The sequence below is a fragment of the Grus americana genome, chromosome 1 (assembly GCF_028858705.1).
Source record: "Grus americana isolate bGruAme1 chromosome 1, bGruAme1.mat, whole genome shotgun sequence".
NCBI lineage: Eukaryota > Metazoa > Chordata > Aves > Gruiformes > Gruidae > Grus > Grus americana.
In genome coordinates this window covers 86216912-86238484 of record NC_072852.1, presented here as the reverse complement: position 1 = coordinate 86238484, position 21573 = coordinate 86216912, and the positions used below count along the sequence as shown (strand labels likewise).

Here is a 21573-nt window from a genome sequence, read left to right as displayed (position 1 = left end):
AAGATGACAAGGTGTTCAGTGCCACTGCCTTGTTCTAGGATCACACTTGGACAAACAATGTGATAGTGGTCAGAGCTAAAGCAAAGCACACTACCTCTCTTCTGCTTCTCCCCCAGATTATAATTCATTTTCTGGGGAAAAAACAAGCAAGGGCTATAAGAGTAATGAAGGCCTTTCACTACCAGGTCACGGTTGCAAAGCAGAAGACAGAGGCAGATGAGAACACCGATGCGTTAAGGATCAGACTTTGAAGCATTCCCCAGTACAGTGGTCCCAGTTCAGCTGCAGATCAGAGAGAAAGAGAGCATCTCATTTTCATAGCCTGACATGCAGCCTTGTGTTCAGATTAGCTCCTGGATCTCAGGCCAATCCCTGTCAGGACTCTGCCCAGATGTCAAAACTACCACTGTATTTGAGTCTCTGTCCCTCTGTCAGTCACTGAACCACAGAGGTCCAGCCTGAATGGGCTTCTAACTAGCACTACTGCATGGAACCACCATCTAAAGGTAACTGTTAAGTGTGGAAGCCTCACGTATAGTTTTTCTGTCTGTTCTTAATCAGCTTGCTAAGTTTTGGTGAACAGGACAGCCTTATGTACTATCGAGATGGAGCTGTTAGCTCTCTTGATTCCATTATAATATTAAGTGCTTATAGTCCGTGTCAGATATTAATTACTATGGGAAAATGCCAACTTCCCTTTATGTACAAAGCAAGGACCTGGACATAAAACATGAAAGAGGGCTTTGGAAACATGAATCTAAACCAGAAAACAAACAAGAACTTGTGTCTACCAATTTTAGAAATCTTTTGATTTCTAAAAGTCTGAAGTTCAGTTCAAGACTGAGTAATTGCCATTACTTCTCACTAACTCAAACCCCATTAAATCAGTAGGAAGGAAACAAAATATCTTGAAGATAATATGATTAATGATTTCAAACACTGTTCACTGAGCTAAAATTAGATTACAATGAGAAACAAGCCAAGTTACTATTTGGGGTAGTTTGGCTTTTCATTTTTTTGTCATCCTAGAGGCACCATTCATATGTTCTGAAGACAACAGAAGTACAGAACACCTATTTAATAGCAAGCCCTTTCTTGAAGTGGTTAGTTCTAAAAAATGTCCTCAGATCAGGAAGGGAGATGAATGGTTGTTAAAGCCACTTGCATGTGAAGCTTTCTGGAGAATGAAAATCCACTTCTACAAAAAACATACATGAATTTATATGTACACACACTCTTCAGGTTTGTGCAAAAGCTAAAAGAATATGAGTTTCTTCTTAGGGAGAGATTTCTAAGCAAAAACCTCAGGGTAATTGGAAGAGGATCTTTCAGCCTGCCAGCCATCTGTCCACAAAGTTCTTCTCAAGTTTTGCTTTCTCTCTGTAAGCAAAATGTCATGTTGCCAAGCAACCTCCAGGTAGGTAGCTAGGGAACCCTCATTTTCCTAATGGCAGTAACATTTTCAGCAATATTTAAATTTTCCAGAAAAAGAATGCCAATGAAAAGCTGCCACCTAACTCCACTGGTTTTACACAATATACATAAACTTCCTTAATGTGAGGAATGAAGCAGAGACATTTGGCAAATGATCAAAAACTGCAGAATAGCATTTTCTTCCCTCATAATTGTGAAAAAGATAAAAGGGCTGTTTTTAAAAACAAGATACAATTATTCTGAAAGACACAATTCAAATGGGCTCCAAACAGCTCAGGCAAGTGGGAACCAGTTAAAAATGCAAATGAAACAAAAATGTAAGAGTATAAACAATAAAATGCTTTTTCTCATCCTTACTCATTTTATTTCTTACAATTGCTTGTCTTTCAAACAAGATTGCACAACTACTTCACCTGCTAATGACAATGTTGCAATAAGGATGGAAGACAGCAATTAACCAAGACCATATGTAGCATTTAAGACAAAAATGAACATTGTATTCAAATGATAATGTGAGGAGAATGGGATGATTGGTCAGTTAACATTTGATCAAGACAGATTCTGCTATATTTTAATGTTGTGAAAAGTTCAACTTCCTTCTGATGGGACATAAAGCACACACAGGGAGAGGTACAAACCTAAATACACAGCTACACTGCCAGGAAAGAGCCCCCTTCCTTCTAGTTTTGAATGAAGATTTTGCAGAATGATCAGAGTTAAATCTCCCCTCCAATCCTACCCTCCCATCTCTTTTCATTTCTCTCCTTCCCACCTCCAAGTTATTCTTCACACTCTTCTCATCTCTTCCCAATCCACAATTTTTTCCCTACTTAGAAAGAACACTCAAAGTCAACTAGCAACATTTGACCTGCATTTTAATTAAAACATATCCATTCTGATGTTAATATGTACTATCAATTTTCAGCTACCCATCAACAGGTTATTTTTTGCCAATGGTACAAAGACCTGAGCTGGCACTGTGCATAGTACATTTAGGCACAACAAAATCTGCACCAGAACAATGATGATAAATGGTACTCTACTCAGGTGGGCATATGCAGAAGCAGGTTACAAGTAGTGGAATTAGAAATGTTGGGAAACATAAGAAAAAAAATCACTGGAGTGGCTTTACCCAGAGTTACACTGTGTGTATCTCTTGACCATGCGCCGCAGCATTCTAGAATGTCCCTATTATCCAGGTATGTCCATCACTCAGGGTAATCGGGTGGTGGTGGTGGGGATGTCCAGGATAATGCAGTCTGCTGTATTAAAAATAGTAATTTCAGTGATACGTATCTAATAAGCAGATACTACTTAAGACAAAAGCCTGAACCGGTAAAAATGTTCAGTAATAAAAATAGCTATGAATCAATGCAAGACCAGTTGTCTTTAATCTACTTCTCTGAGACAGAGTTCAGATTTTGATACATGTGTTTGCCTCTCTTTTAAGGACAAAACTTATGAAACACTGGCCAGGGAGCTCTCCTACCACTTCAAGTAAAAGAGACATCTAGATTTCTCCTTTGAAAAATTTCATACTAAGGTGATGTGAAATGTGAACCTATTTGTGGGTGGAATAAGTATATATTTCATGTCAGAAGTGTATGGTAAAGTTACTCTCTGTCCTGGTTATAGCTGAGACAGAGTTAATTTTCTTCATAGTAGCTAGTATGGGGCTATGTTTTGGATTTGTGCTGAAAACAGTGTTGATAATTGTCCTGGTTCTGGCAAGGATAGAGTTAATTTCACAAAGAGCCAGGACGTTATATAATGTCCTGGTTCTGGCAAGGATAGAGTTAATTTCACAAAGAGCCAGGACAGGTGAGCCAAGCTGGCCGGGGGCTATTCCATACCATGTGACATCATGCTCACCATAAAAGGGGGCTAGTCGGGCAGGGGCGGGTTCGGTGTGGCTCTGGGACAGGCTAAGCGTCTGGTCGGTTGGTCGTCGGATCGGTAAATTGTTCTTTGTTATCACCCATTGCGAATATCTGTTATCAGTACTGTTGTTGATTGTTTCCCTCTCCTTTACTGGCACATTCCATACCATATGACATCATGCTCAGCTTATAAGGGGCTTGGGGAAGAGGAAGGATGGGAGGGCAGCGACGTTCAGAGTGATGGCGTTTGTCTTCCCAAGTAACTGCTACGCATGATGGAGTCCTGCTTTCCTGGAGATGGCTGAACACCTGCCTGCTGATGGGAAGTGGTGAATGAATTCCTTGTCTTGCTTTGCTTGTGTGTGTGGCTTTTGCTTTACCTATTCAACTGTCTATCTCAGCCCATGAGATTTCTCACTTTCACTCTTCCGATTCTCTTCCCCATCCCACCAGGGTGGGGAGTGAGCGATCAGCTGCATGGGGCTGAGTTGCCAGCTGGGGCTAAACCATGACACTATCCCAGTGTTAATGAATTAGGAATTATAAAGTTCAAGGTTTTATGTCTTAAGACAACACCCAAACTACCCTACTTCTGCTGCCACAGAAGTGCTAGAGGAGTATTTTCCTTTGTATGCATGCTGACTATTAAAAATGTTTATAACAGAACATTGCTTTCAGAGCTTGTTTCATGGATACAGGTGTCCAGTTCTATATTGATTTGTCACTTTTCGTATGAGATTTATAAATGGAGATACGCTAGGTCTGTGTCTAATGACAGATGAAATCACACGGACTGATTCAATCCAATCTGGGCAGTTGGAATAGATGATCTCTGTAGGTCCCTTCCAAAGGAACTCAACTCCTCTTCTCTTCTCTTCTCTTCTCTTCTCTTCTCTTCTCTTCTCTTCTCTTCTCTTCTCTTCTCTTCTCTTCTCTTCTCTTCTCTCTTCTCTTCTCTTCTCTTCTCTTCTCTTCTCTTCTTCTCTTCTCTTCTCTTCTCTTCTCTCTCTCTTCTCTCTTCTCTCTCTCTCTCTCTCTCTCTTCTCTCTTCTCTCTCCTCTCCTCTCCTCTCCTCTCTTCTCCTCTCCTCTCCTCTCCTCTCCTCTCCTCTGCTCCTCTCCTCTCCTCTCCTCTCCTCTCCTCTCCTCTCCTCTCCTCTCCTCTCCTCTCCTCTCCTCTCCTCTCTCCTCTCCTCTCCTCTCCTCTCCTCTCCTCTCCCCTCCCCTCCCCTCCCCTCCCCTCCCCTCCCCTCCCCTCCCCTCCCCTCTCCTCTCCTCTCCTCTCCTCTCCTCTCCTCTCCTCTCCTCTCCTCTGAGGAGAGGCTGGGATTGCTGGGACTGTTCAGCCTGGAGAAGGGAAGGCTGCCCGAGATTTCATGAATGTACACAAATACTCAAAGGGAGGATGCAAAGAGGACGGAGACAGGCTCTTTTCAGTGGTGCCCAGATGCAATGGGCACAAACTTAAACACAGGAGGCTCCCCCTAAACACAAGGAAACACTTTTTACCATAAGGGTGACCGAGCACCAGAGCAGGTTACCCAGAGGGGTTGTGGAGTCTCCAGCCTTGGACATATGCAAAAGTTTTCTGGATGTGGTTGTGGGCAACCTGCTCAAGGTGACCCTGTTTGAGGATTAATTTGGTTTCAAACTAAACCCTGCCAGGGCCTGTGTGTTCTTTCTAGTTATTTATGGGTTTTCTTCCCCTTCTGTCTCACCTCATAAGCTTCTGATGGCATCCAGTGTCTCTCTCGTTATATTTCATATGGTTTGATCAACCTCAGCTATGCCTTTAATGTTCTCTAATATGCCTCTATATTCTCTAATACTAGCTCCAAATCTTCCACTCTAACATTCTTGTTTCTCCTTCGTTACATCTTCAGGTATCCTATTACCTTCATATTCTAAGCAAATGGCTTGAAGACCCTAGCTTTGTTCCACACATATCATCAAGATCAGGTTGAATACAGTATGGGAATTCCCTTCTTTACAGGTTTAATATCTTTATTCTGAAAATGTCCTATGTCTTTTACATAGATTTCAATTTATTTCTGACACTTTCTCTAAATACCTGAAAATCCTTTAAAAATATCTTGGTTTGTTTTCTGTCATAACCTTGTACTTTATTTCCTGTGGATGAAGAGTGCTTTAGAAAGGCAAATTAGTTGTTTTCACTTCCCTTACCTCTATTATTACTACTTTTTGTGTAGGGGTTCCACTCCCTAATAAACAGGAAAAAATCCTTTATGCCACAAGGTGCCATGTTTTACTATGCACTTCCTATTTCTACTTGCTCAAAAAGCTTCTGTCTTCATTTAAACAGTTGCTGAAACCTGAAATGTCAAAACAAGCACATTCATTCTCTGCTCATGCTGCAGAGATAGGGCATAGTAAAGAGAAAAACTGGAAGAGTTTCTTTTTGTGGAGGGACCATAGAAATTTTTATTAAGTCCCAGTCATAACTGGGCAAATCTGCTGAAGATGGCAAAGCTGGCAAATGTCACTAAGGAAAAAATTAAACCTTAAGAGTATTTTCGTTGCTCTTACGTAAGAAGAAAACAATACAGTTAAATTCTTAGGGACCTTTGGCGAGTGCTTAGGGTTGGCAATTAGATCATAAATAAACAAACAGCTTGTTACTTTGAAAATGAATGTAGTTCATCCAGAGGACAATGACCACACAGCTTACACTCCACTTGCTTTACCTGCTGGATTTAGCCTGATAAAACACAGTAGTATGTAGCTTTTGACAGTCCTCTTTTTATTCCTTTCCTGTTTTGATAAAGAAAATGCCTTGCCTGTGTCCCTGCTCTTGCCAGCTAAGTCTACTGGACTCTTTTGTCTCTCTTTGGAAAAGCAAACATCTTCAAGCAACTCATCCATTTCCCTTCATAATCTCATAATCATGCTTGGCATTTAATTCTTTTCCTGTTCTCACACCACCTGAAAATCTTGTCAGGTCCTTTTAAATTTCCTGGCCATTACCCATAACTCTCCTTGTCCCCATTCAGCCTCTTATATAAGCCTTCAGACTGTCTATCTTTCATTTCTGCAGATCTACAGATTTTTGGTATTGCCAGGTCCCACTGCTCTGAATCCAACTGATGTAGAAGGGTGCCACATATCTTTTCACAGGTACAAGGCCACCTGGTCACATAACCTTTATCCTCACATATGCCCAATAGCTCTCATAAGTCCATTAGCTCTCATAATGTCTGGATTCAGTTAAAAGAAATCTACTTGCTTTTAGAAGTCTGCATAGATTTGCTCCAACATTTGAGTCTCTGCTGTCTTTATCTCTTCCACTTCTTTCTAGGAATGTAACAACTGCCTGAATTAATAAGTTCATTGGCGTGTCTCTGGCAACAGACATTACTACATGCTTCAGTGGAAGGTGTAGGAAAAAAAATGGACAGGTACTTACTGCTATGCACAGAGAATGTTTTTTCACAATCCTTTAAATGAAAAACTGACTTCTGTCCTGGGACATGAGATTATTTGTTTGCCCTGATAAGTACACTTGAAGATGCTAAAATAATCATTAAAACTTTAGTAAAATTATTTTTTTAAAAAATAATAATATGGTTGGATTTCAAGTTCCTTGCTTTTTTGTGTGCGTCAGGTTCCCCTCTGTGAAGAACCATAACTCCACTACAATTACATAATAGCCTTTCCTCATGCAGTTCATGCTATCTGCAACAGCCTCCCAACATCTTTCTATATATCCTGACACTTCTTTAGGTATTCACCCTCAGCACTTCAAACCTGAGCTGTGAGCAATTCCCTTATCTCTTGGCTCATCTCCAGGCAGTTCTTCCTTCTGGTAATTTGCATATCATATTTGCATGTCATACTCTTACTATCCAAACAGATTTCAGGTGCTTTTTATTATAGAAGGTTAAGTCTTACTATATTAAAGGAAGTTTTACAGTGCCAGCCCTTCTTATTCTGTCGTCATAGTCACTGAAGAGTAGGACCATCACAATCAGGCTACCACAGAAAAATGTGATTTTGTAACCAAAGGATCCTATCATACTTTGAATTAGGGCTAGTAGACTGTTAGGGGTAAGCAAACTCTTAGATGAACAGTGTTTTGGAGACAAAGATGAGGAATGAATAGGTAGCAGGGGAAAAAGAAAAAGTATAACTGTTCCAGCACAGATTATTGCCTAAGATACCTCTAACAAAGGGGCAGAGGGTGGGGAGGAGGATTTTTTGGATCAGCAACTGGAAGAAGCAAGAGAACTCTGACTGATGTATGAGTAAGCAGAATATTCAGAAAGTGGCAGGGCTGGAGAATCTTTCTTTGGTCACCTTTAATTCAATGGAGAGAAAATTTTTGCAACGGCCATTTATTCTGAAAGCTTGTCTTTCTCCAGTTTGCTTTTTTTATACCCTTCATGCCTTCCTGTCCCCTCCTTATCTATCTCAGAACATAAGATCCTGAAATGTCCATCTCTGTATAATAATAGTAATAATTGTTATAATAACACAACAACAACAACAAGTCATGCTAAAGTGAAAAGCTGCTGAAGAGATTGAAGGGAGGGAGTATAGATGAGACAGGCCACGTGATGGAGGAAGCTGGGCCTTGTTAGTATGAGCTGTCACTATGAATCGAGGATAGCTCATCTCAAGCTCACTCCTAACGATCTTGAGGAAGAACACAGAAGAAAAAAAACAAACCCATGAAAAAAGCCATTCAGTACACATTGCTATTTAAGAAAGTTGGCCTCCCCTGAAACTGCTTCAGTGCACAAGACAGGCACCTTAGAGAGAGACACCCAACATACCCAACACACCCAGAGAGACCAAGAGACACCTGGAAGAACAGGACTGGTCAGAAAAGTCAAACAGAAGCAACAGAAGAGGGTAGATTTGGTGATTCCAGGCAGGAGAAGGAAGCAGATAATTAAATTACCTCAGACATAGATGAAGAAGGCCAAGATGAAAAGCACGAAGAAAGAGAATTCTTTAGGATGTTAACAGAACACCCACCTGTCTCCAGCAGAAGCCAAAGGAACTGCCTGAAATTAACATACAAATTGCCTAACCATATCTTTTACTGTAAACAAAACCTGATCACCCACTTGCAGCCAGCCTCTTAAGGGGACTGGGTATCCTGTACATGCTCTGCTACTCAATGCCTGTCAGATAACGTTCCAAAGGGAAGAAACAGACATTGTCAAACCCCTGGCATCTGCTAACAGTAGGAAATTACTTGGGGTGTATATATATTCCCTTCCTTATCATAGCACAGAAGCAGAAAGGAAAAGATGTGATTTAACCAAGATCATGATGCCACATCTGGTTTTGAATCATTTCTCTTGAGCTTTACAAAAGCCCGGTTTTGCAGGGGTTTCCACAGCTACACTGTGGAATCTCATTAGGGATTTGTTTGAGTTTTTAACATTTACACATCTCTAAGTGTTTACAGACATTTTCTGTCACTCAGCTCAAATTGTTCTCCCTCTTTTTCCTCCTCATCACTTTGCTCCTCATTATATCCTCTTAAACAAGCTGTGTACAATTCCTCTCCATACCAGCTTATACATGCTTGTAAAGAACAACATATGGCCAGTCTCTTACTGTTGATATTAAGCAGAATTTTATGCCTGTATGCATGTGGCTCTCTCCAGCTCCAGTCCTTGCTATGATATTCACAGAAAATCAGAATTTGCTTGTTCTCCATTTTCCTCCATATATATACACCTTCTGCATGCTATCTATCAGTCTCACCTACTCTTCAACTCTTTAATCTCTCCCCTTCCTTTGACTGCCCAAACAGGGCATTAGTATTTTAGTTTAGTCATCCCTGCGGTTTAGTTTCAAGGTTCATAACACCTTTAATACAACTGTACAACACATTTTAATATTTATACCATGTTAAAGGCAAAAAAAAAAATTAAAATATTTGTTTCCTATTGACAGGAGAATAATATTCTAAGACCACTTATCAGAACAGCAAGGTTGAAAAGGCAAGAACAAGGCAGAAGAAAATATATGGCATGTGGAAGAATCCAGAGCAATTTCAGTAAAATAGGAATGGTGACTCTGCTTATGGAGCCTTTGTCAAAATACCATTTAACACCTCTCCAGGAATTGTAAAAACTGTAGTTTTCATATCCTTTTATGACCCACAGGAGTGCACAGTATTAACATATGCCATCTATATTTAGGTGATGCGTAAATATCATTGTACACATTCCTTCTCGTCATACAGTGCCTATCTGTATCTTTAACTACATCTTCATCTTTAGACAATGCCTATCTGTCTATTTTCCACTTCCATGGAAAGTGTCAGTGACATGGACAGTGGGATCAAGTGCACCCTCAGCAAGTTTGCTAACAACACCAAGCTGTGTGGTGTGGTCGACACGCTGGAGGGAAGGGATGCTATCCAGAGGGACCTTGACAGGCTAGAGAGGTGGGCCCATGTGCATTGCATGAAGTTTAACAAGGCCAAGTGCAAGGTCCTGCACACGGGTCGAGGCAATCCCAAGCACAACTACAGGCTGGGCGGAGAATGGATTGAGAGCAGTCCTGAGGAGGAGGACTTAGTGGATGAGAAGCTCAACATGAGCCAGCAATGTGCGCTTGCAGCCCAGAAAGCGAACTGTATCCTGGGCTGCATCAAAAGAAGTGTGACCAGCAGTTTGAGGAAGGCAATTCTACCCCTCTGCTCTGCTCTGGTGAGACCTCACCTGGAATACTGTGTCCAGCTCTGGGGCCCACAACATAAGAAGGACGTGGAGCTGTTGGAGAGAGTCCAGAAGAGGGCCATGAAGATGATCAGAGTGCTGGACCACTTCTTCTATGAAGACAGTTGGGGTTGTTCAGCCTGGAGAAGGCTCTGGGGAGACCTTATAGCAGCCTCCCAGTACCTAAAGGGGGCCTACAAGAAAGCTGGAGAGGGACTGTTTACAAGGGGATGGAGTGATAGGACAAGGGGTAATGGTTTTCAAGTGAAAGAGGGTAGATTTAGATTGGATGTAAGGAAAAAATTCTCTACTATTTGTGTGGTGAGGCACTGGAGCAGGTTGCCCAGAGAAGTTGTGGATGCCCCATCGTTGGAAGTGTTAAAAGTCAAGCTGGACTGGGCTTTAAGTAACCTGGTCTAGTGGAGGATGTCCCTGCCCATGGCAGAGGGGTTGGAACTAGATGATCTTTAAGGTCACTTCCAAACCAAACCATTCTATGATTCTATGATGAAATGAGGACAATGGAAGGTGTTGTATAGGAACAAGAAAGAATGTAAAAACAGAGTATCTCAAAACATAAAAAGACAAAAAAGAAAAGTGAACAGGTGAAAAATGCTAGAAAGACTGATTGAAGTACAAGAAGATGAAATGGAGAAGAGTAGGAGATAGAGAAGGTGAAGAGGAAATGAGGAAATGCTATCTAAGAGCTGCTGTGGCAAGCTGATGCTCACAAAATCCCCGTCAAACCCTGATTATGTCTCCTGTCTTGCACAATGAGGCAACATGCTCTGTCTGATCCACAGAACTACATCTCCCATTGTCATCTTCTCTAGGGCAGCTTCTGCCCCAACAACTCTTCTCCATATACAACCACATCAGCTGCTAAACTCAGTTTTTCTGCCAAGAGGGAAAAAAAGGAAAGCCCATTCAGAGGAAGCAGGAATGAGAAGGGCAGAAGTGAAATCATGGAACTAGCAGGGCAAGATAAAAAAAGGCACAACACACAAGTAAAATGACAAAGCTCCAGGATTCAAAAGATAAAAGGAAATCAAATGAGAGACAGAAGTGGAAATTTTGGGACTCAGATGCAGAGGTCTCCTCACCTGACTGGCTGGTGCTAACATTGATGGTGGCATAGTGGGGTGCTTCTGAACTCAATTCAGTCACCAAGTTGACAGCCTGGATCTCAAAGGTGTACTGCACACGGGCCAAGAGGTTGGAGACTTGCACACGACTTTCTGTCAGGCCCACTTGGCGTGGTTCAAATTGTACGCTGTCCCCACAGCGCACGCATGGCCCTGAGGACCCTGCTGGGCATACTTTGCAGATGACATTGAAGAAAACATCCTTGCGGCCACCCAGGTCCTTGGGGAGGCGCCAGGTCAGGAGCACGTTGGAGCCAACAATTTCATAGCTAAGATCACGGGGAGCAGAGGGGACGCCTAGAAGACAGAATGAAAGATCAAAATCCCATGAAAGAATGGGAAAGAGGTGGGGGAGGGGAGAGGACAAAGCAGGGGAAAAGAACAGAAGAACAAGTTGCTTTTTCTTCTCATTCTTACTCTTTAGCTGTTTCTCTGAACAGGGCTAAGAAAAACAAATTCTTTGTTACATCAAACATACATTTACATACACAAAGGAGTAACTGTGCTATCACATTTTAGAGAAACAAAATTAACAAGAAGGGTCTTTGTTTCAAGGGTGTGACTTTTACTTTTCCCTAAAAGAACACCCAGTGTTTAGGGAAATTCCAAGCTTTTGGAATTTTAAATTCTGCACAAGCTTAGTAAAAATATTTCTCTACTGTTCTCTCCTTTGTCACTCAATATCTCTGAACTCTCTTAGACTTCGGTTAGCCTGTTCCATCTAATGAAGAAACTGAACATCAGTTTCCCTACGATTATTCCTGCTGCCAGCCAGATTCCTGAATGGCATTGGGAGTAAACTCTGACAGCTGAAAAACTGCCCATTCTATGCATCAAACACTTTCCCTGCTGGCACAGAGACAGTGAAGAGAAGGCGGAAAATGCAGAGGGTGAGAAGATGGCATAGAGATGAGAATGGAACAAGACACTGCAGCTAGAAAGTGAAAAGCTCAGAGAGGTAAAAATAAGCAGCAGTGTTGCACTGCTAAACCTGGACATAGACACAAAGCAAGACTGGAAGGGCACAGACAGAGAGGCTGAGCTCAGTAACAGGGATGGGCAAGAAAAACATTATTTACAGAACATTTCCCTGTGAAGGCTATAATGAAATCCAAGAATCCTCATTCTCACCACTACACTGTAATCAAGAAATATTGATGAAAACTATGTGCAAAGCCTTTTCTCTGTCTAGCACTGATCAGTATAAAGGATGACACCCTCTATTAGTATAGGTGGATGAGATCTTTGTGAGGGATCTCTCCGGCTGCAATCCAATTCATTGCTGGAGCATTTGAGTATTTCCAATAGCTATATTTCCCTGAGGACTCACATTTTAAGTGTCGTTAAAACAATACATTATGCTGGAAAATTGCACACAGAAGATTGTTTAAAAAATGTATTACTGACAAGATGAAGCATTTGTACATCAGGAAATGTCAGAATTAAATTTTCTTTTGTGATCTTAACTGGGCCACTCAGCATTTGCATTGTGGTATAGTACTTAATTGCATGATCACATACTAGTTTTCCCTGAGGATTCTGATCACAGTCAATGCAAAGGATAGACAACTGCTCAGGAACAATAATCCCTGTGAAGCAAAGATTTCTTGATGCTGCTGAAGGTGGATTCTGTGCAGTAATCACTAACCTTATTTCGTTTTCTCTATCTAATTATTATTTCTTGACATATTAATATTCATAATCAATGATTGTGAAAAGTTGTAACTGATGAGAGCAACAAAAAAGTCAATGAAAAATTAATTATTTTCCCATAAATAAAATTTGCAGAATTTGAATTCTATGTAGTAAATATGGTCTTCACACTTTCAATGATAAAGGGAAGAAAATATTGGTTAACTCCTTCAATGAACAAAGTGTACCCTGTGTATGAAATGAGTTTAGCATTTCATGAGATATTAGTATATTGTTCTCTCATTAAAAGTTGTACGTGAACTTGCAATGGACTTATTTAAAGTTGCATGAGTCATCTAAAATTTGACATTTTTTCATTTCTGCACATCTAGTATTGCCACACTCCAGTATTCTCAAAACACAGTTTCACCAGTGTATCAACATTGAAAAAAAGCATGTGGGAACACTTCTGCTTTCTCATCTACATTCAGTGAGTGGATATACCCTGTAGTCAACTGCAGGAGCAAAGGGAAGTTTTGGGTTATTTCAGAGATCATGAGAAGAGGTGAATTGCAACTCCCCTGAATCATTCAGGCACATTCTCTCTCATTAACTGCCCTTCTTGCCTTCAAACACTGCATACAAATACTTACCAGTGCAGGGAGCATCAGAACTGTCTGAAGCAGATCGATAGTAGCGGTTCTGACACACACATTCACTGGAACCTGGCAGTAGAGCGTGGCTGTGGGCTGGACATAGATTGCAGGGGTCATCTCCCACAGATACTTTAAAGAAACCAAGGGGACAGGCTAAGAGGAGGAAAATGAGAGAGGCAAAACCAGGAAACTCATTAATTCAGATTCCAGAAACAATGCAATCTTATTTACATTTAACTTGTGCTGCTGCTGTAGGGAGAAGTTATTACATAGGGTAGCTACTACTGGGTTTGTTGCTTTATAGAGCATGTATTGTTAAAGTTGCAATTTCAGAATAGTTTATTTTATTCTATACAATAGGTCCTTAAATTGGTTCACTGGCAGATGAAAGAGGACCAGTGCAGAGACAGCTTTGGCCATCTGAAGTAATTGTCTTCTCATTACTTGCTCAAAGAGCTTTAGCATTGGAGAAGCCAAAGAGCATAGTCACGTGATCTGTCTGGAAATAGCCATAACAATTACAGGTACTATCTACAACTCCTTCTCCCCACCCAACGCAGCCACAAAAATGGATTTTTTATGCCATCTTTAACAGCTTCATTGCTTAAAGTAATATAAGCTACCATGGCTGATTTTGGACCAAAATTAGGAGCAGGCACTCAGATTGGCAGTCCTATTGTTGTCCCGTAGGTCTGGAAACTTCCCGATAATGGATAAAAGCCTCTTAATTTAGTCAAATTTAATATGCAAGTGCACAGGAACATTCTTATGCAAAAAGCTGAAACAAGGATGGAAATCCATCCTATAAGGAAAGAAAATGAAAAAACATCCTATAAGGAAAGAAAATGAAAAAAACCCCCTTATTAACAATATGGGAGTATGGCATGCTCTAGGTTTGGCAAAGATGCTATGCTGAATTACCGAAGAGAAGGTGCTTGGATCTTACATTGAAGTGCTAGAATAAAGCTTTTACAATTTTTATGTAAGTTTTATGTAAGTTTTCTAAAGCTGATTTTCTATATAAATAGATACAGCTCTTTTAGATTTATGGACTAACAAACTCAGGTGAAAGTTCATTTGTGCACTGACATTTGGTTTGTTAACTTTGCAATAAAGAGCATTTACAGGGAACGGGAAACTTTCAGGTAGACCCCAGATGAGCATTTGATGTCAAAAGCCACAAGGAACACACTCAGAAGAACTGTCCTAGTGATTACCGTAAGCAGAACAATCCAAAGGGTTGTGGATAGCAAAAATTTATATAAAGAAAGAAAAATGAGTAAGAGAAAAATATTGTATACAGGTGTTAATACGAAATTAGGCTATCTAATGAATGTTCAAAAATGGAACACCACACCAGAAGCTGCAGAATTAGCCCATCTGATTAATACCGTACTTACAGGCTTCCACCTCCAATAACAATTATTTGGAAATGTTTCTAACCCACATAGGTGCTGAGTGGCCATTGATGCACCTTTCTTAACAAATAAATAACTTCACAAAAACAAAGTAGCTTGCTTATCTAACCTTCTTCTCATATGCGTTCAATTCCCTTTGCTTTGGGTTTTCAAAGCCCATTGCAGAATTTTTGATGTATACTGTGGGACTGCAGGTATGCAAACATGAACAAAGCTGAAAAGGTTACAGCCATAGTCCAGACATAACAGCCAAGAACATCTGTGGAGTCCCATCAGCTTTATGCCTGTTATATTACTTCATCTTCCCTGTCAGAAGTCGTCTTGGCTGCAGTGTAACCTCCACGTGTACTGTGATTAGAGTGGAAAGTCCTGGAACAGGTCAGACCATAAAAGGGACTTCAATAAAACTGAATGATAGCTATTAGATAGGAGAACACTAATTCTTCCCAGCACTCAGAAAATTACAACATTCAATGTGTGATACACTGTCAGAGAAAGGAAGGGAGAAGAAGAGATTGTAATTTTGCATATGCCTTTGCCTTCAGGCCTTTATCCAGCAGAAAATCAAATTATTCTCATATGGAAAGATCTGTCCCTATGTTCCTATGGACAAAAAAGTAAGTAAGATTTTGTCCACTTTATTAATTATATCCCTTTCATTCAGTTTAAGGCTCTGCTAACAGCCACAGATGAAGAATATAATTTTCACATTTCTTGGCAAATGCACCTGTACTGAAACTATGAGTATTATGAATGGGAAGTTCTCATCCAACTCACTGCATAGTCATTCAACCAAAATTTACCACTTTCAGGGATCTTCCCTTATTTATTTCAAATTTGAGAATGCTGAACTGAATGTGAACATCTTTATTTTCTTACAAGTTGTTTTATCTCATCCATTTTTTCTTGCATCAAACCCCTTCTCAAGATTTTGTCAAGGCTTAGAACTAGTGGCACATTCATTCCACTTGTGAAGACAGACCCTGGAGAATGGTTCTTTTTCTTCATTCAGCACTAGAGCCTGACATCAAGTGGGACAATGACCTTGCTACTAGTCACAATAGTGAAAATTAACAGATAATGATAATGCCTGCAGTCTATGTGATGCTAAAAGGAAATCTGTAGAGGATACAGACTTTAGCCCTGTAGATATTTACCGTACAGGGGTAGTGCTAAGAGAATTCAGGTAGATTAATCTCTAGCCCAATTGCAAATCATATGGAAAGCTAGACAAACCTGTGACTGAAGAAGAATTTGTCTGGTATTTAGTAAATAAAATTTATTTTAAAATAAACATGGTTGTGTTAAAAATAAGCAAACATTTATTTTAACATGGTGCTTTGAAGTCTACCAGTAACTTGCTGTTGAGCCTGGGGATGCAGGGATGAGCTCTGCAGGGATGGCACACTGTTGATGAGTTAGACAAAAGTATTAAGCAAAAGTGCAATGTTGTAGGTTTTATGTAATGGAATGAACATGCCAGTAGCACTACCACCTCAGTAAAGAAAGCCAGTTTATATAAGGCAGAGCAAGTCTACTTCTTAAAAGGCCATGCAAGACTTCATTAATCCTGTGGACGGTCACTCCAAGTGACCAGAAGCATTCAACAGCTGCTTATAAAAGCCAACCAACCAACCAATGCAGCAAGAATACAAACCTTTGCATAGGTACATGGTGTCTGCTAATGGATAACAATGTTATCTACTCATACTGCTGATACAGTACAACACTATAGAGACACCGCTTTGGAAAAGGTACTCGTAACAAATACTAGTGATCAAATACTTACAGTTATTCTTTCATATTTGCCTCACAAAATCCAGTTTCTTCATCCATGCACCATGCTTGCCATTATATGCCTGCACTATATGCAACGGCAGGTTACTGCTGTCTTGCCTAGCACTGCCCAGTGTGCTATGCTTTTTGTGCTGTCACACTTAGGTGGTTTCTTGCTATCTATTCTCTCTCTCATTCATTGAGGCAGCATCTATTCTTGAATGTAATCCCAGAACTGTAAAAGTCAGTGAATGAAGATTTGTTTATTTCTGCTGAACAGCAATGTCAGCATGAAAACAGGTGACCTTACAGTAAATTACAGGTTTAAATAAGAAGAATGCTTACACCAACTAAAGCAGCAGGCTTCTGAGAAAAACTTCCAATACAAGCAGCAGACAGAAAGAAAAAAAAAAAAAGACCAACCACTTTTAAGAAGGAAACTGGCCTGTTTCTGAAGTGATTTTGTGATACAGTTGCCATTGAGAGCAAAGTAGCAGACTTAATGTAAATATATATCCCCTTCTCAGTGTCTCCAGGTCCAATACTCCCTTGTCCTGTATTTAACATAAGTAAGTAGAGTGTGAAGCAGCCACATAAGCAGCTCCATTACAGCTGAGAAAACTGGTCAAATAAAATTCCACTGCAGCTGTTTCACCAACAAAACAAATTTCAGTAATATTTCCTCTGTCCTCACATGCTCCCTCCCTTTTGGGAGAAGAGGTGGAATTTCTGCCATTTTGGCTATCATGTTCCTCCTCAGTGACCCAAAGAAACAGATAAAAGAGGGGTACACACAGTGACTTAAAGTCTCCATTAAGATGTATAATTTTTACAAGATGACTCAAGTACAAAAAAAAATCACTGATGGTGATGGCTAATTGGTTTTCTATGCAAACAACTCTAAAAGGTTAAGTTAACCCATCACAGAGAGAAGGGATCTAAGAAGCCTTCCTGCAAGAAAAGTCAAGAGAACAGACTAGTGTAACAGTACATGGTGATCCCCACTTAGGCAGAGCACAGCCAAGTGCCATTCTCAGCAGACCATGAACATCTCTGGCATGTGACATTCAGTCCATATTCTGTGCAGACACACGATAGGCAGCTGAATCCCATCCTCAGAGAATACAATCAATCAGTGGAACCTAATGAGCAATTTGACTCACTCCAAAGCAAAGACCCAAGGAACAATTCAGTTGCCTATACACTTCAGAGGCCCTGGTATCCATTCTCTCTGTCATCCAGATGGCATTCCAGTAGGTGCTGGGTCTTCCACTGTTCCTATGTCATATCTGCTAGCCCTGAGTAGATGTCTTGGCTACACCAGGGTGTCTCAGATGGCCATAGATGCTTACATGTGAAAAACTAAATGGAGCTGAGAGCTGATCTTCACAGGGGACTTCAACCACCCTAATAACTGCTGGAGGAGCAACACAGCAGGGCATAAGTGTATTGGGTTTGTGTGGCAAGCTTTTGGTAGTGGATTTGGTGGGCACCTGGCCAGCATCAGTTCCTGGAAAGCATCAGTGACTACTTCCTGAACCAAGCAATAGAGGAGGAGCAATGTGGGCAGGTGCCCTGCTGCACCTCACGCTCACAAACAAGGAAGGGCTCACTGGTGATGTGAAGGCTGAAGGCAGCCTTGGCTGTGGTGACCATGAGATGGTGGAATTCAAGATCCTGAGAGGAGTGAGCAGAGCAAAAAGCAAGCTCACAAGACTGGACTTCAGGAGAGCAGATTCAACCCCTTTTGGTACCTGCTTGGAGGATTCCCATGGGATAAGGCCCTGGAGGGAAGAGTGGCCCCAAAAAAGGAAGACTAGAGAAAATGTGGGCCTACTGATGGGCGGTGCAGGGGACCTCGTAACACAGGACATGGAAAAGGCTGAAGTACTGAATGTCTTCTTCACAGCAGTCTTTAGTAGCAACACCGGCCTTTAGGAACTCCAAGTGCAAGAGACTGGGGAGAAGTCTGGAGCAAGGAAGAAATTCTTCCTGATAGAAGATCAGGTGAGAGAATATTTAGGCAAACTGGACTACATAATTCCATGGGCTCTGATGGGATGCACCCAACAGGGAGCTGGCTGATGTAATTTTGAGGCCACTCTTGATAATCTTTGAATGTTTGTGGTGACTATGAGCGGTGCCTGAGGACTAGAGGAAAGCAAATGTCACTCCTGTCTTTAAGAAGGGCAAGAAGGAGGACTGTGTTGGGTTTGCGTGGCAAGGTTTTGGTAGTGGGGGGGCTACAGGGGTGGCTTCTGTGAGAAGCTGCTAGAAGCTCCCCCTGTGTCTGACAGAGCCAATGCCAGCTGGCTCTAAGACGGGCCCGCCACTGGCCAAGGCCAAGCCAATCAGCGCCTCTGTGATAACATATTTAAGAAGAAGAAAAACACTTAGAGAGAGAGAGCTTTTGCAGCTGGAGAGAGGAGTGAGAAGATGTAAGAAACTCTGCAGACACCAAGGTCAGTGCAGATGGAGGGGGAGGAGGAGCTCCAGGCACCACAGCAGAGATCCCCCTGCAGCCCGTGGTGAAGGCCATGGTGAAGCAGGCTGTCCCCCTGCAGCCAATGGAGGAAGGATGAGGGGGTGTAGAGATTCCACCTGCAGCCCGTGGAGGACCCCACGCCAGAGCAGGTGGAGGCACCTGAAGGAGGCTGTGGCCTGTGGGAAGCCCACGCTGGAGCAAGTTCCAGGCCGGACCAGTGGACCCGTGAAGAGGGGAACCCATGCCAGGGCAGGTTTGCTGGCAGGACTTGTGACCCCGTGGGGGACCCCACGCTGGAGCAGTTTGCTCCTGAGGGTCTGCACCCCGTGAGAGGGACTCCATGTTGGAGCAGGGGAACGATGAGAGGAGTCCTCCCCCTGAGGATGAAGAAGCGGCAGAAACACCATGAGATGAACTGACCATAACCCTCATTCCCCGTCCCCCTGTGCCGCTGAGGAGGGGAAGGTTGAAGCCGGGAGTGAAGTTGAGCCCGGGAAGATGGGAGGGGTGGGGGGAAGTGTTTTAAGAGTTGATTTTATTTCTCATTCCTCTACTCTGTTTTGCCTAGTAATAAATTAGATGAATTCCCTCTCTAAGTTTGGTCTGTTTTGCTCGTGACGATAATTAGTGAGTGATCTCTCCCTGTCCTTATCTCGACCTACAAGCATTTCGTTATGCCTTTTCTCCCCTGTTTAGTGAATGAGGGGAGTGAGAGAGCGGCTCTGGTGGGCACCTGGCCCCCAGCCAGGCTCAACCCACCACAAGGACCCAGCGAAATGCAGGCAGCTCAGCCTTGCCTCAATCCCTGGGAATGAAATTACTGGCTTGGTAGATGAGAGCAGTGGATACTGACTACCTTGACTTCAGTAAGGCTTTCAACACTGTCTCCCATAATGTCCTCATGGAAAACATAGTATGGGCTTTAAGCACTATCACACATAATATCCTCACAGACAACTGCATGAAGGATGGACAGTGAGGTTAATCAAAAACTGCCTGAACAACTGAGTTCAGAGTGTGGTGACCAGTGGTATGAACTCTAGATGGAGGCCAGCACCTAGGACCAGTGGAATGAAGTCTAGATGGAGGCCAGCACCCAGCGGTATACCTCAGGGGTCAGTATCAGGTCCAATACTGTTCAACATTTTCACTAATGACATGGATGATGGGGCAAAGTCTACCCTCAGCAAGTTTGCTGATGATACAAAACTGGAAGGAGTGTCTGATATACCAGCGGGTTGTGCTGCCATCTGGACAGACCTTGACAGGCTGGAGAAATGGGCTGACAGGATCCTCATGAAGTTCAACAAGAGGAAGTGCAGAATTCTACACCTTGGGAGGAATAATCCCATGGACCAGTATAGGCTGGGAGCTAACCACCTGGAAAGCAGCTTTGCAGAAAGCATCCTGGGGGTCCTGGTGGACACCAAGTTGAACAGGAGCCAGCAATGTGCCCTTGCTGCAAAGAAGGCCAATGGTATCCTGGGCTGCATTAGGAGTGTTGCCAGCAGGTCAAGGGAGGTGATCCTTCCCCTCTACTCATCTCTGGTGGGGCCACACTCGGAGTCCTGTGTCCAGGTTGGGCTCCCCAGTACAAGAGAGACATGGACATACTGGAGAAAATCCAGCAAAGAGCCACAAAGATGATTAAGGGACTGGAGCACCTCTCCTGTGAGGAGAGGCTGGGATTGCTGGGACTGTTCAGCCTGGAGAAGGGAAGGCTGCCCGAGATTTCATGAATGTACACAAATACTCAAAGGGAGGATGCAAAGAGGACGGAGACAGGCTCTTTTCAGTGGTGCCCAGATGCAATGGGCACAAACTTAAACACAGGAGGCTCCCCCTAAACACAAGGAAACACTTTTTACCATAAGGGTGACCGAGCACCAGAGCAGGTTACCCAGAGGGGTTGTGGAGTCTCCAACCCTGGACATATGCAAAAGTTTTCTGGATGTGGTTATGGGCAACCTGCTCGAGGTGACCCTGTTTGAGCAGGGGGCATTTGAGATATCCTCCAGAGATGGTTTCCAAGTTCAGCTGTTCTGTGATTTCCCTTAAACATATGCAAATTAAAATGTGTGGATATATCCCTGTGGTCTTGGCTGCCCCACTACAAGATCTTTCACCATATACGTGATTGTGGGTGGACAGGGAACAACGAATGGAAAGTTCTCGACATGAGGGCATATCTGATTTTAGATGTTCAGAAGTGAAACAAGAATAGGATTGGCAGGTTCCCTCTGAGGGAGAAACCTGAGGAAAGAGTTTAAAGGAGACACGGAAAAGTGTAAAGAAAAGCAATAATTAAGAGTCTCATCTCCCAGTTCAATTCGCATGACAGAAATGGCAGCTGAAGAACTAGGAAGCGGAATCCAGAGCAACTTGGGAGGAAAGATCTCTCTGCAGTGATTATTTTTGTATTGTCTAGTGAAAAAAATTAATGACTA

The 21573-nt window shown here is 42.2% G+C and overlaps 1 protein-coding gene across 11 annotated transcripts in view; it reads right to left on the bottom strand.

Annotated features, from left to right (window-relative positions):
- LOC129197620 (ephrin type-B receptor 5) overlaps window positions 1–21573 on the bottom strand; it is an 81508-nt gene that overhangs the window by 14959 nt on the left and 44976 nt on the right. For 10 of the 11 annotated variants that reach the window (XM_054806296.1, XM_054806274.1, XM_054806245.1 and 7 more), the window contains 2 exons: window positions 13445–13600; window positions 11118–11456 (listed from right to left, as the gene is read on the bottom strand). In XM_054806296.1, coding sequence (XP_054662271.1) covers window positions 11118–11456; window positions 13445–13600 — 495 coding nt within the window. The remainder of the gene's footprint in view (window positions 1–11117; window positions 11457–13444; window positions 13601–21573) is intronic. The other variant, XM_054806324.1, reaches the window with a different exon arrangement.